This window comes from Poecilia formosa, unplaced genomic scaffold (assembly GCF_000485575.1).
Source record: "Poecilia formosa unplaced genomic scaffold, Poecilia_formosa-5.1.2 Scaffold103, whole genome shotgun sequence".
Classification (NCBI taxonomy): domain Eukaryota; kingdom Metazoa; phylum Chordata; class Actinopteri; order Cyprinodontiformes; family Poeciliidae; genus Poecilia; species Poecilia formosa.
The window spans coordinates 1,909,086-1,924,011 of record NW_006800042.1 but is presented as its reverse complement, the minus strand read 5'-3'; the positions used below and the strand labels follow the sequence as shown (position 1 = coordinate 1,924,011).

Genomic DNA, 14,926 nt, shown 5'->3' with positions numbered 1-14,926 from the left:
TCTTTAATCTCAACTGGATTCTCCTGGTGAAATAAAGGTTGATAAATAAAAATTCTTCACAAATGTAATTTATTCTGGATATCAGTCAAAGATTGAGAAATAATTATAAAGTAATAGCAATAGATCTTCTGCAGCTTTAATGTTGAATTAAAACATTTTATTTAGACATTTTGAAAGGCACTAATAAATTGTAGAATTACGTATTTTTATGTCTCAACATCACTTTTCACCTGATGGCGCTGCAGCTTTGTCCCATAATGTTCATAAAACCCCGACCGTTTCCTCAAAATGCAAAGGTTTCTGGAAGGCGTGTCTTTTACATATAAAACATGAATATTATTACAATTTCATTTTTAAAAGTACATTACATTTACAATCAAGACATAGAAAAAAAAAACTGGACAGACAATAAATTGACATTTCATTTGGATGTGATGCATTAAATTAAAAGCAGACGAAACGACGAGATGTTTTGTGAAGGCACAAGTAGTTTCCTCCCAACAGTTCTCCTGCTTTCTCTTCCACGTTTATTTTCCATAAAACTTCTTGTTGAGAAGGAAGATGAGTAAATTAACATTTACTTTGGCCTTGTCAAACATCTTCATGACAGCCACGCCCTCGTACTGCAGCTGAAGAAGGTCCTGGACACAAAGTAGAAAACTCATGAATGATTTAAAGAGGTTTGGCTCATAAACTAAATTAAAGCAGTTCTTTTTCTTTACCCATTTTTACTGCTTCATGAGGAGAGTAAAAAAAGAAAGCTATGCCTTCATTTCCACGCACTTCCTGCCATCATGCCCCGACAGAAACAGGAAACTGGTCCGATTGTCATTCTGCTCTAGCTATGTCTTTTTTTGGCTATTCTTCATGGAACTCAGACACACTTGGGAAATAATTACCTGGAAGTGAAGCTGGACCTTTTCCATTTCAACCCCCATAAATTTGGCCTTCACCTCAAAATCTCCAACTTCTTCCGTGGGGGAAATATCAAACATGACATTTTTGAACCTTTGGAGGTGAGAAAGACGAGATGAAAACTCAGAAAATGATACGAGGAAAACAGCATGTTTGATGGCAAAATCTCAAATTTTAATAGAAACATAGAATATAGCGCCAATATGTATTGGTTTTATCTGGTATAAACGGTAAAGAACATTTAAGATTTTAACAGTGGATATGTAATTTCTCTCCATTTCCTTTCTGGTGACGCCTGAATAAACAGTGATTTTGCAGTGAGAATAAAAGGTGGGGGAGGTTATCCTAAAAACTTTCTTTCCACAAAATGGAAAAAAAGAGCTGATGAGACAAATCACTATCATTTTAATTCAGTTTCACACCTTTGCCTTTGGTTCAGGGAAAAGCATGAAAGTAGGTCAAGGTTCGACTATACTTATAAAAACCTAACTTTCAGTTTTAAATCATTTACACTAGATCTATTTAGCAAAAAAAAAACAAAAAACTGAAGTGTTTTCTCATTCCACATGCACCTGTTCTTAGATGTAACAGCATGTTTTTGTTCAATTTTGAAAGGCAATGCATTTTAACATATTGCAAACACATTCATAAACTTGTTCACAAATTGTCACTTCAAAACAAAAACTTCACTATAGTTTGTTGGAATTTCACATGATGGCAATGAAAGGTGGTTCATTTATATATAGCACAAACTCAGACCACACTTTGATTTCAATTTATAAAAATTATAAAAACCATGAATCATTCTCATAAATTTGCACTACTTTGTGTTGTGTTACGGCATAAAGCCAAACCCAAGGTTTGCAGTTGTAACATGACAAAATCTAGCTGTACGAACACTTTTGCAAAGCACTGTAGATTTGATTATGTCACCATAAGAAGGTAACTTACTGGTTTGTCTGAAGGCCTTCTATCTCCAGAATGACTCCCTTCTCATGCAGCCTGGCCGCCGTGTACTTCAGAGACTGTGGCTTCCACTTCTTACTGCCCTTTTCTTCCCCTTTGCTGTCCAGTTTTATGGATCTGCGTGTATTCCTGAAGACAAAACAGCCAGAAATATAACAATCCAGCAAAAATAATACACCAAAAACACAAAACAAATGTTTTCATTTTTGGAAATCCACACTGACTTCCGGTTGAGATTATCCAGGCAGGTCTTGATGTAGGTGTCATAATAGTTCATCTGCTCCTGGAAGAAGTCAGTTTTTGAGTTGAGCGCCGTCAGCGTCTGCTGAAGCTTCGTCAGCTCTGCCTTTCTCCTTTGTCTGTAGCGTCTCTGGTAGCGAATGTCCTGTCGATCAGAGATTTAGACTTCACTTAGATTCTGATACGGCTTTGTGTTATTTTCAGACAAAAAAGGATTAAGTGCTTTTAAACCTTCGCTATGTCGTTTATAAGGTCCTGGTATTTGTTACTGGCGGTGACGAGTCCAGCCTGCTCAAGATTACGGAGATTCCTCAAGATTTTTCTCTTCTTCTGCTCGAGAGGCAGCTGACTGTCCTCCAACACGGCTGGACTGCTTTTCAGTCCCTCTGGTGTCTGAGCATCCTGATCTGCCCTGCGCTGCACAATCTTTGTATGCTCTGACTCCTTCAGAAACAAAGGTTCAAAAAAAGTTATCGCACTATGCTGCAAGAGAGAATGAACAATGCAAACTGCATAAAATGTTTCCGTTTGGTAAACAATATTTGGAGTTTAAATAAGAAAACATATGACCTGTGGTGCAGTAGCTGGGGTCTCAAGAATTTCTGGTAACGTCTCTCCATGCTGAATCCGAACCACATCAACTATCAGCTTCTTTGTCCTGAGAAACAAAAAAGAAGCAACTTTAGATTGAACAAAATGCTAGCTTGAATTGTATGTCAGACAGGAACTGTATTAAGTCTCACTTTTATTTTTCAGGCCTAATTATTATAAAGTTAATGTTTAAAACTGTTTCATGTCTCTTATGCGTTTATCTTTTTGGTCTGGGCTTTTCCTGGTTGTTGGTTGTCCAGTGCAGCATTTGTATCAGCCTTAAAGTACTTCATATTTTAAGCGTTACTGTAGTGATATCTTGTCACTAGTCCATTGCTCTGCATCATGCTTAGCTTTATTTTACTTTTTTATTGATTGTATTTTAGTTACCATTTTTTCCAAGGTAAACAAAAACAAGGCTGATGACAAGTTGCTACTTTGTTAAAGTTAATGCTTTGTTTTGCATTCTACATGGTAAGATAGCCTTTTTTTTGTTTTTTTTTTTAAAAGGTATGTGTATTCAGTCAGAAAAAGCAATATTTTAATACCGCTGGGAAAACAAGGAAAAGAGCGACACTGCAGTGGATTTTTTCAGAAAGCAGTCCAAACGGATGCAGGTTTACAGGGTAGATAGTCCTAACCTTGTTACTCCTTCCTCTGTGACAGGACATGATAGAGGAGCAGGAAAGACAACAAAGATATGTGACTGAGTGACAACCACAAAGACGCACTAACTGTGCTAATATAGTCAGCGGATCACAGAATATTAACAGAGTAGCGCTGACTAAGTGTGATTCATGGCAACGGTTCTATAACCACGTCTGAAGTCTCAGAATGAAATAATTTCAAGTGCAACATACTTAAAAAATTATTATGCTCAGTTTTTTAGCACAGTTCCAACAATAAATTTACTTTGTCATGAGAGTCTTCAAGTCTTTGTCGTCTCCCTCTAGCAGCTCAAACTTGTTGGTTAATGTTAGAGAAATCTCAGTCTTTGCCAGCTGGCTCAGAGTCGCTTCTCTGTTTGGGTCATCTGGGTCTACGGCGCCTTCACCTGAAAATAAAGCAGCATGTTAGTGAATCCAGGAAAAATGTGGACAAACTGGGATTAAATAAAATCGTAATTTGTTACAATACCGAGCAAAGTCTCTACATCAGGCACATCTCCCAGGTCCTGCAGCAGCTCGTGCAACAAGTCATTTTGGTCTGGAGAGATGGCCTCCAGGTGTTCCAGAAGCAGCTGTGTAAAAACAGATATGGGGTTTTATTTATCTACATGCTTGCAGTTAGCTACTTGAACAACAGAGAAACCACAAAGAACCAGGTAAATAAACAGAGTGCTCCCAAGGTTGCTGGAATTCAAAATCAAGATGTTAACATGGATGTAAACTACTTCACATTGTAATAGTTTAGCAATGAATGTTAAAGCAATGGATAAACAGGGAATACATGCTTCCACTCAAATTTATTTGTTCCCTAAATATTATAGTGAATGGATATTTTATGAAGTTGTCCTAATGTGAAAACCCCCCCATCAGTTTTAACAATTATCTCAATGTAGTTCCTGTGTAGAGCAAATCTTATGACAAAGAACACAGCTAGCTTTATCCCAAATTTTTAATCGTTTTCCAAGGAAAACTTGAGGAAATCTAACAAAGGAAGTAGAGTACTGATGCAGTAAACACTGCATCAGCACTCTGTAATTTCCAGGAATTTTTTATTCTTTGAAGGATCGATGCGTTTTGTCAGGGTTTACCGAATGAGTGTTGATGATTTCCTCTATTGAGATGTAGATGACTGGTTTGCTCAGAGTCACCATGTCTGAATATTCGTCAACATTAAACTTCTCCTCTGGTTCAGGAACATCGCATGCAGCCTGGAAAAATAACCTGATGGAGAGGATCAATAGTTAGGTTGCCATAGACACCAACATATTGTAGAGTTAAAGTAAACAGCATTACACTAGAATAAAAAAAAACAATCAACTAAACATCTGTTAATCTATTTTCCAGACAGGGTGAATAGTTCAAACTGAAAGATTCCCAGAAAATTTAATCGAAAGTGAATTTCCAGTAAAGATGAGTCAGTTACTTTTACAAAGTGGGGGAAAGGGCAGCACACATACACACACATGCGCGTGCGCACACACACTCACATTGTTCCCTTTCCCATCTGGAAGTGAAGTTAATGTTGACAGATGACTCCCTAAAATCTGCTGAAACGGCACGTAGCTATTTCTGTTGTCAGGGTTACCTCTGCATCCACTGTGTCACATTGTTTTTTTTTATTATTCCTGACCTTGTTTTTGTAGGAAGGTCAATTCTTTTTTGCAACTTATGTTTTTCCTCCAACAGGATTTTTTGGAATACGGCCATAAAGTCGCACAAATCTCTCCCAGTACAGCAAGTTTAGGCACATTCATCTAATCCGCCTTACCTAAACTTCTCATACGTCTGAGATATGTAGTTGTTCATTGGCGTCATATGTTCGTTCTCGCCCTCAAACAGCTTGTTTGCAGCAGCGTGCTGCAGCATCTTCGCAATGGATCCCAAGTTGCGTCGCTGGTCGACGTGAAGCTGGCCTCCTGCTGACATGTCGATGATGTCAAAGCCATCCGGTGCCACGATGGCTGGGTTCATGTAGCGGTAGTACAGCAGGTTTCCCACAATCTAATACAGAAAATGGGTCACAAATCAAGCATCAACACTATTTTTCTGTGATTTGATTTCAACATTTTAATGCTTCTACCTTCAGCAGCTCATCCTCTGAGGCTTCTGGAAACTTTTCATGGAGGCTGTTCTTCAAAACCTTTGCTATGTATCTCATGCCATAACTGCATGCAAAACAAAAAAAGCATCGGTAGGACGTCAAACACAAAACAGCATGCAGTTTCATGCAATAAGGCAAATGGTGAAACAAGCCCAGCAAGAGGGAAACTGAGGAGGTATATGGCCCTTTAAAACTACAATTAGCTCTTCAAGTATGTGAAGGGTTTCAGTGTTTTCTCCTTCTACTCTGCCATTAGTGAAACAGCACCACCTGGTGATAAAGTTTAGAGAACAGACAATGCAGAGTCCTTAACTCTGCATTGTCCAGAACCAATAATTTCCCTAAAGGTTTGGTCAGACCTTAGCAACAAGTGCAAAAATATTTGCAGTTATAAAAAAAAATGTGTCAAAATAACATCAAAGGCTAAGAAAAAATATGTCAAATGCTTAGCAAGATGACACGTTTTTAAACTTTAAATGGAAAAGGAGGAAAATAGTGTTTATTTTTATCTTAACTTTATTTAACAAGGCAAATTTGACCTGGCAAAAAGCAGAGCCTTCTGAACAAAAGGAAGATAAGGGGCTACAAAAGCAGAAATAAAATTAAGTCAAAGACAGACATACTACAGCAGATAATGGAGATTCACAGTCACAAACATGCAGATTTGTCACACAAAAAAGGTTAAAAGATGACAATTACCAGATCTTGAAACTTACGGGATATTATCCAGCGAGGACACAATGGAGTTCAACATCTTATCTGTTGCAGACCGCAGAACCACGCTGGAGGCCTGCAGCCTGTTGCGCACTTCTTCATGGGACATGGCCTGCTCAGGAGTCACCTCATATGGCAGCTTGCTAAAGGGTAGCAATGAAAAGCAGGTTTAAGAACTGTTTGAGCATTAAAAATGGTTTATTATCTTTTTTTTTTTTTTTTTTAGAATCTAATTGGTTAAAAACAATGGCTGCCTGCTAAGCATTAATAGGACATTCTATATATTCAAAGAACAAACAAAGACAACTTGCGCCCAATCAAAGCTAAGCATTTTCACCCGTCATCTTTGCTCCTACCTGGCCTCTCCGGTCGCCGTCTCCAGCTGGTTGACCCAGGCTTTGTACACATCCACAGGATTGGTGTTGATTCCTAAACTCTTGTCATCAATGATTTCTTTGACTACTGGAGCCAGCAGCTGCCTGAGGGTGTTGTGACCTCGTGCCCCTCTGTTGAAGCTCACGACCATCTTGATGACTGTAGGATTCCCCGTCACTATGTCCTGGATCTGATCCACCTTAGAACTGAGACAAACAAACACAAAATGACCCTCGATAGAAACTGTGCTTCAGAAACAAGAATTAAAGGATTTGTGTGAATTTAGTGGCTAATCAGAAGGTATGACAAAATGGATGTTGATACTTGTTCACAGTTTCATGCGCCCAACCCACACAAATTTTGTGACTCCAATAAATGATAGCTGTTATGTGGGATGCAGCTTTTCACACAACGTCTCTGCAGATATTGCTTAATATCTAGTTGTGTTGGTATAAAACTACTTTAGTACACACATTCAATAAATGAGGATCATTAGCTGCAAATTTGAAATTATGATCTCTAGGCCAGAGTTAAAGTTCTCACTTTATCTCTTCTTCCAGTGCAGTCTTGAAGAGCTTGAGCAGCAGGTACTCCTCTCTTTGGTTGGAAGCATAGTTATACAAAGTGAAGATCACTGTGTCCATGAATTTTGTCGATTTGTTTTGAGGCATTTGGAAGATCAGTTTAGCCAGGTAGGAGGGAATCGTCTGAAACAGAGTGGTGGATTAAAAAAATAAGTTTGTTTGAATAGAGAAAAGGTAAGCTTTTTCATAATTCAAATTAATTTGTTTAAGCTGCAGAGCCACCATACCTGCAGCAGATAAAAGAGATGTTGGTAAGCTTCTAGTTTCCTTCTTTTGCCTTTATTGAGACCTTTAATCCCAAGCCCGTCTCCAGCCGTCTGGTCGTCTTTGCTTGTTTTATTTTTCTTGTTCTTCATTTTCTTATTATGTGAAATGACATCCTGTATAATAAATACATTAAATTAATACATGTTGTACTTCAGTACATAAGTCTAATTATCCAAACAGTTTCATTAAAAGTTCTCAACCTGTAAGGTGATCCTGTTCTTCACCAGCAGTCCGATCTTAATGTCCATCAGATTCAAGTCTTTCTCCATCTGTTGGTTGGAGCGGATTTTTGTGACGACTTCTTCCCTGAGCTGAGTCACTTCTTGTTCCTCCTGCAGGTCCAGGGGGCTCTGCTCCAACAAGTGGACAAACTTTCGGACCACCGACAGCGGAGGATCACTGGCTCCAGCTAAAATGTTTAAAACAAGAACCGCGGTTCCCTTTTAGTGGTTCTACTGTTATTAATGTTTCACATACAAAGAATTACAAGTGTAAGAAAACATTAGAACATACTTGATCATTTAATTTGAGTAATTGATCCCATGTGTTAGATCTTAAAGCTCCAATTCTACCATGTGAATCTCCCAAAAATAAAAACCTTGAATAGGTTTTGCTTCACAGTTACTCAAGATGTTTTATATAGCTGTATATTAAATACTTTAGTATCTACAACATCATCCAGAACCACTTGGGATTTCTTTTATATTCATGTTTATTTAGTTAGACCAAGAAAATACGAATGTAACTAAGAACCTTGACAAAAATAAAGTATTTCTAACATCACAAACAGCTCTGCTGCAGTGGCAAACAAGGTGCCGTGATTAAAAAGTATAAATGTATTATTGACTCACTTAGGGTTCTGTAGTCATCTCTTGCTTTGTTTGCCTTTAGGAAAGCCTGGATTTTCACAATTTCTTTTTCCTATACACAGAGAGAGCAGAGTGATATTAACAGAAGGAAAAATGTACGGAAATTCAAAAACACATCTGTGAACTATGATCGCTCACGTGCTCTCTGAAGAATTGCAGCCTCTGATTATACTTGCGTTTTGCTTTCCACATTTTCACTATTGATTGAATCTGAAAACAGTAAAATATGTCGTCAGGTTTATTGGAAAATTATTTATTTAAGTACACTTTTATTAAGTCATAAGTATCTGATGCCATACAGATATTGCTGGTATAGTTTTTTTTTTTTTTGCTTTATTTTAGCAATTGCATAGTTAATTACGGATGTATTTTAAAAATAAAAAATTAAGCCAATATTATTAAAAGTAAAAATTACCTTGACCACAGATGCAACACTTTTCTGAAGCAAATTGATCCTAGCTATGTAGATTTTTCTCTGTCTATAACCTCTGAAGCAAGCCTAAAAATAGAAAAAAGATGCATTAAAATAAAAGAAACAATTATTTAATAAATGGCATCACATGATCAGCTGGCGAAGGTGGAAAGGGACAAACACTCCTAATGTTATAGGTCTTTTTTAAACCTATATAAAGCCAACGCAATTTATCAAATCTGTTTAAAATGCAACGAATATAAAATGTATATGTGGTGAAATGGTCAGCAAATGTATGAGGATTTACAAGTTTCGGAGATGGCAACTCAACTGTATCAGAAAAGGGTTTACATGCACTCGTTATGGGTCAAATGTTTTTCAGGGTGAAATGGTCAATAAATATACTTGAATCAATTTTAATTTATTGTACACAATAATTTTAGATGGGTATTTGGATGACAACTCTTCTAAACAGAAGTGGTAGGGTTGTTTTAAGGTTGTTTGCACAGATTCAACTTTGAAGCAAAGTTCATAAATTACGATCAATCATCAAGGTCAGGGCTTTTCCAGAAACTAATGTCAATCGGCCTTTATGCATTCGAATTATGGATCAGGAAATAACTCTAGCTGATAGTAAAATAGGAGAATATGGAACATCAGTATCACTTTCCACAGGAAGGACAGTTTTACATCACCACGGATCTGAAAGGCTGAAGATCAAAACATAATATTTTGGTCTAAAATGGAGAGATTTAAGCATGACCTAAATTTGCAGCTGCCCACAGAACAAACCAAACACCTCATGTGTTTTTATAGTCGGAGACAAAAATGCCATGAGACAGCAATACAATCTACCTCCAAAAAACATTGTTGAAGCGTATGCCTAAAGGTATAAAATTCATGCCCATGTAAGTGTTTGCAAGCTTTTCACTGCCACTGCATGTAATAGTTTTGAATAGCAGACGTATTGCCTTCTATACAATAATACAAATACATTCTTATTATATCATCCCCTACAACAAACCGAACATAAGCTGAAATGTGAGCTTCATCAGCTGGTCCATGAACACTTTACTATATTAAAAGATAAAAGTAAAAATAGTCCATGCTCTACCTTCTGAAATTTCATTACCTGGATTTTAACTACATGAGGTTCTTGTTGGCGTAGATACTCCATTCTCTGCAAATACTTTTTTCTGGCCAGGTGACCTCTGATCCTCGCCTGTAGCTGGGTGACGAAGGATTCATTTGCCAACCATAGCTGCTCCCGGTTATATTCTGCAGTCACAGAGTTGACTACACTCTGACAGAAAGGAGGAAAACAAGTTTTGTCAGTGCCAGAAGTAGCAGCCTCACTCCTGAATCTTAGTGAATACAACAATTAAGTGTCCTTACTTGGTTGTGTGAAATGTTATTGGTTGCTAAAACCATAGAATTGTACCTGAATCTCTTCTTTGCTGAGTTGATCTGCCTTCTGTTCAAATCCTTCAGGCTCCTCCCAGCTGCCCTGCCCTGTCTCCAGATTGTAGAAGTAGTCGTACCTGTCCTTGATGCTGTGTTTGACCCAAACTCCATCACTGCTGCCTGGAGCAAAGTAGATAATTCAATATTTCACAAATTTCTACTGCTTCTGGATCAGTTTATCCAACAATCAGCATCTTTCATGGTGATACAGTAAAGGTTATAACAACATGGCCCAACATAGTCTCCAAACAAATCTAGGTAACATGAAACTGATGATACTTAAAGCACAGAGTAAAATTTGTAATAATACGTTCTGGGAGAATTTTAAAAAAAAATCATGATCTAGCAGGTTTTATGAACATTTTCCCAGACTTTAGCTTTGATATTTAAGCCTTTGTTTACATTTCGAATGGTTGTTGATTTGATTTTGGATTTTTCTTTTTACACTCTACTGCTCTCAACCAGAGCTATGAAAAAATACATTAAGTGAGTTTTGATGAAATATTAATTTAAACTGAATATAAAATATAATTACAGGCAGAGCAATTCATCTCCTTTGAATCCATCAATTTAGTATAAAACATAAGAATGTAGAAATACCAACATGCAATTACTCAAATTTCATTTTTTCACCGTTTACTTTGCTAGTTTATTTTGCCCTGTTTATTCAGGGTTAGATTGATGCTTTCTCTTAAACTGTGTCTCTTTTACATGAACATTTTTATTGCAGGAAGTAGAAAACATGGGATAGACTGACGGTTACGTTTTGCTTAGCACAGATCACCTCTTTTGTAAGGTTCAGTTAAACTTAGCGGAAATTTTAATTTATTTTCTTCTACTACATGACGCCTGCTTCTTTACCTTTACTAGCATTTGCTGTTTGTCTCTGAGCCAGTTCAGCCTGGTATGCGTCTGCGCAGTCGGGATGCACCGCTCTCAGTCCTGCACTGGGGATCTGCAAAGCTTGCAAGGTCTTCTGGGAGTCTCCCTCCTCCACAGTCGTGTTAATATGAGCAACAGCTCCAGCCACTAGAAACATACAAGATCAGGTAGATCAGGTTGAGGAAGGATGTCAACTGAATAAGAACCAATTCACTGCAGGAAACAGGGTTGGGTATGTTAAAGGTGAAGCAACACAAGCTAAGTCGTGAACACAAAAGGTTTAAAACAACAAATGTTTAGCCAATGTGTAGAAAAGATTAGGATAAAACATTTAATTTTATGCCAGAATTTGAAGCAGTTGTGTAAGCTGTTAACTGTTGTAGAGGTTCAAAAACTCAATAAAATATCCTGGTTATTTTATCAAAACCAAACTGAAATAAACTTAAGTGTACACACTCAGGTGTGACTGGTACACACAGAAAACAACTAGCCAACAATTAACTAGTTTAGATGTTCATGAGGGACCCAAAACTGCTGATATGTACTTGTGAGGGCTTCTTCTTCATCCTGATTGGCTGTTAGGACAGCTTCTTGGATTTGGTCCAACCAGAGCACTGCCGATTCATCTCCAGAACTCTACAATAAGAAAAAAGCTCAAAGGTCACTTCAGTTTTCAAACGGCACCAAGTTCATTAAAAATATACAAGGTTTTAAGTAAAATAAACTTCAAACTCTAAATTAATTTTCTGTTCAGGTTAGAAATGCAAATCGGACCATTTCCAGCTCAACTGGCCTTCACTGGTGATCAGCTGGTTGGAAACTCAAATATCCAAACTTGTTTTCAGTCTGTGCACCATCTGAGCACAATCTAGTTGTATTGACAGAAACATCTTGACATAGCTACTGAGGAAAGACGACTCAGATTTAGCCTCATTCTGAGTCAGAGGAAATGTCAGAAGCCATTTAAAAAACTATTTTCTAACATGTCAAGGCATCTCTGCTGTGTATTCAGAAAGAGAGAGAGAGCAATAGAGTACAAGACTTTAAGCAGGCCACTAGAAAGCTATTCAGTTTCATCATTTTTGAGCTCACTACCGGTATGCTAGTAAAATAATATAAATTCTTTTTTAGCTCGTTTTTAAACAGCAATCTGCTAAAATTGGTATTGGCAAGTCAAAACTTTACAAAAACCAGAGATCAGAAATCGGTGACAAAATTCTGATCTGTGGTATGGCATTTTAATGCACAAAGCAGATTATATTTTACTGCATAAATAATATACATCAAAGTAACTACATGATAATCAGCTAAGGGATCTCAAAAACGAGAAAATATGACTCCTTGTTGATCCCCTCCAGTACAAACTTTGTTTACACAGCTTAGAGGCCGTTTCCTTTCAGGCTAATTTTAGAGACCCCTGTTTGAGTCAAAGATTATTCCTTGACCACAGATTCCTGAGAAAGGAAGTTACTGCTATAAAACAGCAAGACAGCCAACAGATGCCGTTTGTTTGTCTGAATTTAACAAACTCAACAGTGAGACTAAAGCTGAGAGATCAGCAAGTATCCAAATTCACCGGTCAAAATTGTGTTGCTTTCCATTGGAAAATTTTAAATCTTTCAAAAAATAAAAAAAAGATTATATTATTCTATAGTCCAGAAACAATAATAAACAGCAAAAATGAAAATGAAAATTTTTAAAACAACCCAAACCTTATAAAAAAAAATGCTGAAAGAAATTGTCATTTGCTTATTGTTCACAGTTGTTGATAGGCAGGCACAAAGCCACTCCACACCCTTTGTGAGTCAGAGGGAAGTTCCTGACACAGGCAGAAGGGAATTCAGTTTTCAGGCCAGAGCAGGAAAAGCGTTCACAACATCACGCACCAGTAAGCAAGCCACACAGACAAACGGAGAGCTGAACTGGAGAACAAACAACGATTGATTCAACTTTTTGAGCTGCAGAGATGTAGAAGAGCAAATTTCACCAGTGGAGAACTGCTGAAGGGAACCATCATCAAAAACAAGAGCTTTGAGAAGCGTGGGAAATCAGTCTGAAAGCGTTATGGCTAACCTTCTGAGGGGACTCCTGTTATGTTTAATGGTGGCTCAGACCAGTCAGGTCAATGGTAAGTAATTACATTTGTAAAAATATATATATACATTTCTTTCACATGGTTTACTGTTTTCTGAGAGATGCATTTTCTACAGAAACAAATTTAGTTAAACAAAAACAACTTTACAACTAAAGCTGCTGGGAGTAGGAATAATGTGCATAACTAAGGTATCTATGATTTAAAAAGACCATAAACAGCATGAAATTAAAAAGACTAAAACAACAATTTCAAGTTCAGGATTGTTTTCATAAAACTTAATTAAACTAAACTATTGATATGTTTTTTTTTTCTTTCAATATAGGGAAAGGGAGAAAGACTGCTCCACCAAAGAGTTTTAAGGGATTCTTCGATAAATCTAACGACACAATGCAGAAGCTTGACCTTTTCCGCTCTAGCATCGTCCCTCACCTGGATGTGGAGCCCGAGAGCCCAGCGGCAGCATACACCACTGGGGCCATCAGTACTTGGATCATACCTTCATCATACATCCTAACGATCCTCGTGGGAATCCCATCCAACACCTACATTCTGGCGTTCCTCAGAGTCAGACTCACTTCAAAGACTTTATCCACAGTGGTCCTGTACCTGAACCTGGCCCTGTCGGACCTGCTGCTCGTCCTGTCTCTTGCTCTGCGAGTTCACTACCACCTAAGCGGAAACAACTGGATATTTGGTGAAATCTCCTGTCGGCTTATTACGGCTTTATTTTTTGGAAACGTTTACTGCTCGGCTCAGACCATCGCTTGCATCAGTTTGAAGCGCTATCTGGCCGTGGTCAAGCCATTTCTGTACAGAAGGATGGCTAAAACCAGCCTGGCAGTGTGGATGTGCGTGGTCGTATGGTTTCTGTATGGAGCAGCCATTGTGCCTGAGCTGCTGGTCAAGCAGAGCTACCACATCAGAAGGCTGGAGATCACGACGTGCCATGATGTACTTCCTCTAGAAGAACCCTCCCATTCGCCGCTGGTGCTGTGCAAACTGATCCTAGTTTTTCTAGGCTTCTTACTGCCGTTCATGGTTTGTATTTACACCCACGTCGCAGTGATTTACCACCTGGAGCAAAGTTCCTGCGACTGGAAACTGTTCACCAGAGTGAGCACTCTGGTTTTTATCATCTTCCTGGTGTGTTTTCTCCCCAGTGGCGTTCTGCATGCTGCCCACTACATCCGCCTGTTTTCCAGTGGGGATGACACACTGTATGGATACTATAGATTAGCAGTTTGTCTCTGCTGTTTCCACAGTTGCCTGGATCCCTTCCTGTGCATGCTCCTTTCCTTGACAGGAGACTCAGAGATACAATTCATCTCTTGTAATAGGATACTACGGAGGCCAGCAGTTATAGCATGACACTGGACATTTCTGTCTAACAGGATGGAAGAAAGACTGTTTGCTTGAGTACTGTAGATAAGAGAGAAGAGGAAAACCACTCTACAGTTCAAATATATCAATCATTGTGACAAAAAAATATGTAAAGTTTCATTTTGCCAGTAATACAGCCATATTAAATGAATTTCAATAATACAAAAAAGTGTATTAAATTAAGTAACTCAATTCCAGTGGGGATGCCTGGGATTGAGTAAAAACATTATGTAGATTAAATACACACAGACGGATGTTTTCCAGCTTTCTGTTGACGATGATTTTCTGGTAACAGCTAATAAAAACACAATGTGTTTCATGCAGTAAGTTATGTGGATGAAGTTTTAAAAACCTGCAGATTTAAGCTACACCAAGCTAAATCTTTCATACACACTTCAAGGCC

The 14,926-nt window shown here is 38.0% G+C and overlaps 2 protein-coding genes across 3 annotated transcripts in view; one reads left to right on the top strand and one right to left on the bottom strand.

The window, feature by feature from the left end:
- Nucleotides 1-140: 140 nt before the first annotated feature.
- Nucleotides 141-14,926, bottom strand: part of iqgap2 (IQ motif containing GTPase activating protein 2) — a 35,049-nt gene continuing 20,263 nt past the window's right edge. Inside the window, exons 16-38 of the mRNA XM_007559314.2 lie at nt 11,594-11,684; nt 11,028-11,195; nt 10,144-10,286; nt 9,835-10,005; nt 8,706-8,789; nt 8,429-8,500; nt 8,273-8,342; nt 7,622-7,830; nt 7,382-7,534; nt 7,114-7,277; nt 6,552-6,776; nt 6,198-6,338; nt 5,461-5,545; nt 5,149-5,381; nt 4,469-4,601; nt 3,850-3,952; nt 3,625-3,766; nt 2,692-2,779; nt 2,353-2,565; nt 2,106-2,266; nt 1,867-2,010; nt 900-1,008; nt 141-641 (exon numbers count right to left, since the gene is read on the bottom strand). Of these exons, the coding sequence (XP_007559376.1) occupies nt 528-641; nt 900-1,008; nt 1,867-2,010; nt 2,106-2,266; nt 2,353-2,565; nt 2,692-2,779; nt 3,625-3,766; nt 3,850-3,952; nt 4,469-4,601; nt 5,149-5,381; nt 5,461-5,545; nt 6,198-6,338; nt 6,552-6,776; nt 7,114-7,277; nt 7,382-7,534; nt 7,622-7,830; nt 8,273-8,342; nt 8,429-8,500; nt 8,706-8,789; nt 9,835-10,005; nt 10,144-10,286; nt 11,028-11,195; nt 11,594-11,684 (3,216 nt within the window). The 3' untranslated portion in view covers nt 141-527. The remainder of the gene's footprint in view (nt 642-899; nt 1,009-1,866; nt 2,011-2,105; nt 2,267-2,352; nt 2,566-2,691; nt 2,780-3,624; nt 3,767-3,849; nt 3,953-4,468; nt 4,602-5,148; nt 5,382-5,460; nt 5,546-6,197; nt 6,339-6,551; nt 6,777-7,113; nt 7,278-7,381; nt 7,535-7,621; nt 7,831-8,272; nt 8,343-8,428; nt 8,501-8,705; nt 8,790-9,834; nt 10,006-10,143; nt 10,287-11,027; nt 11,196-11,593; nt 11,685-14,926) is intronic.
- Nucleotides 11,695-14,847, top strand: f2rl2 (coagulation factor II (thrombin) receptor-like 2). Of its 2 annotated transcripts, XM_016674860.1 has the most exons (3): nt 11,695-13,176; nt 13,466-14,181; nt 14,304-14,441. In XM_016674860.1, the coding sequence occupies exons 1-3, from the start codon at nt 13,113-13,115 to the stop codon at nt 14,352-14,354; spliced, it is 831 nt and encodes a 276-aa protein (XP_016530346.1). In that variant the 5' UTR covers nt 11,695-13,112; the 3' UTR covers nt 14,355-14,441. The 2 variants fall into 2 exon arrangements, with proteins under 2 accessions (XP_016530346.1, XP_007559375.1); XM_007559313.2 differs by having other exon boundaries at nt 11,696-13,176; nt 13,466-14,847.

Excerpts from the sequence above, each read along its gene's own strand:
- f2rl2 (XM_007559313.2), top strand. The coding sequence starts at position 13,113 with ATGGCTAACCTTCTGAGGGGACTCCTGTTATGTTTAATGGTGGCTCAG. Across the intron at positions 13,177-13,465 it reads TCAGACCAGTCAGGTCAATG|GGAAAGGGAGAAAGACTGCT; the intron begins GTAAGTAATTAC and ends CTTTCAATATAG.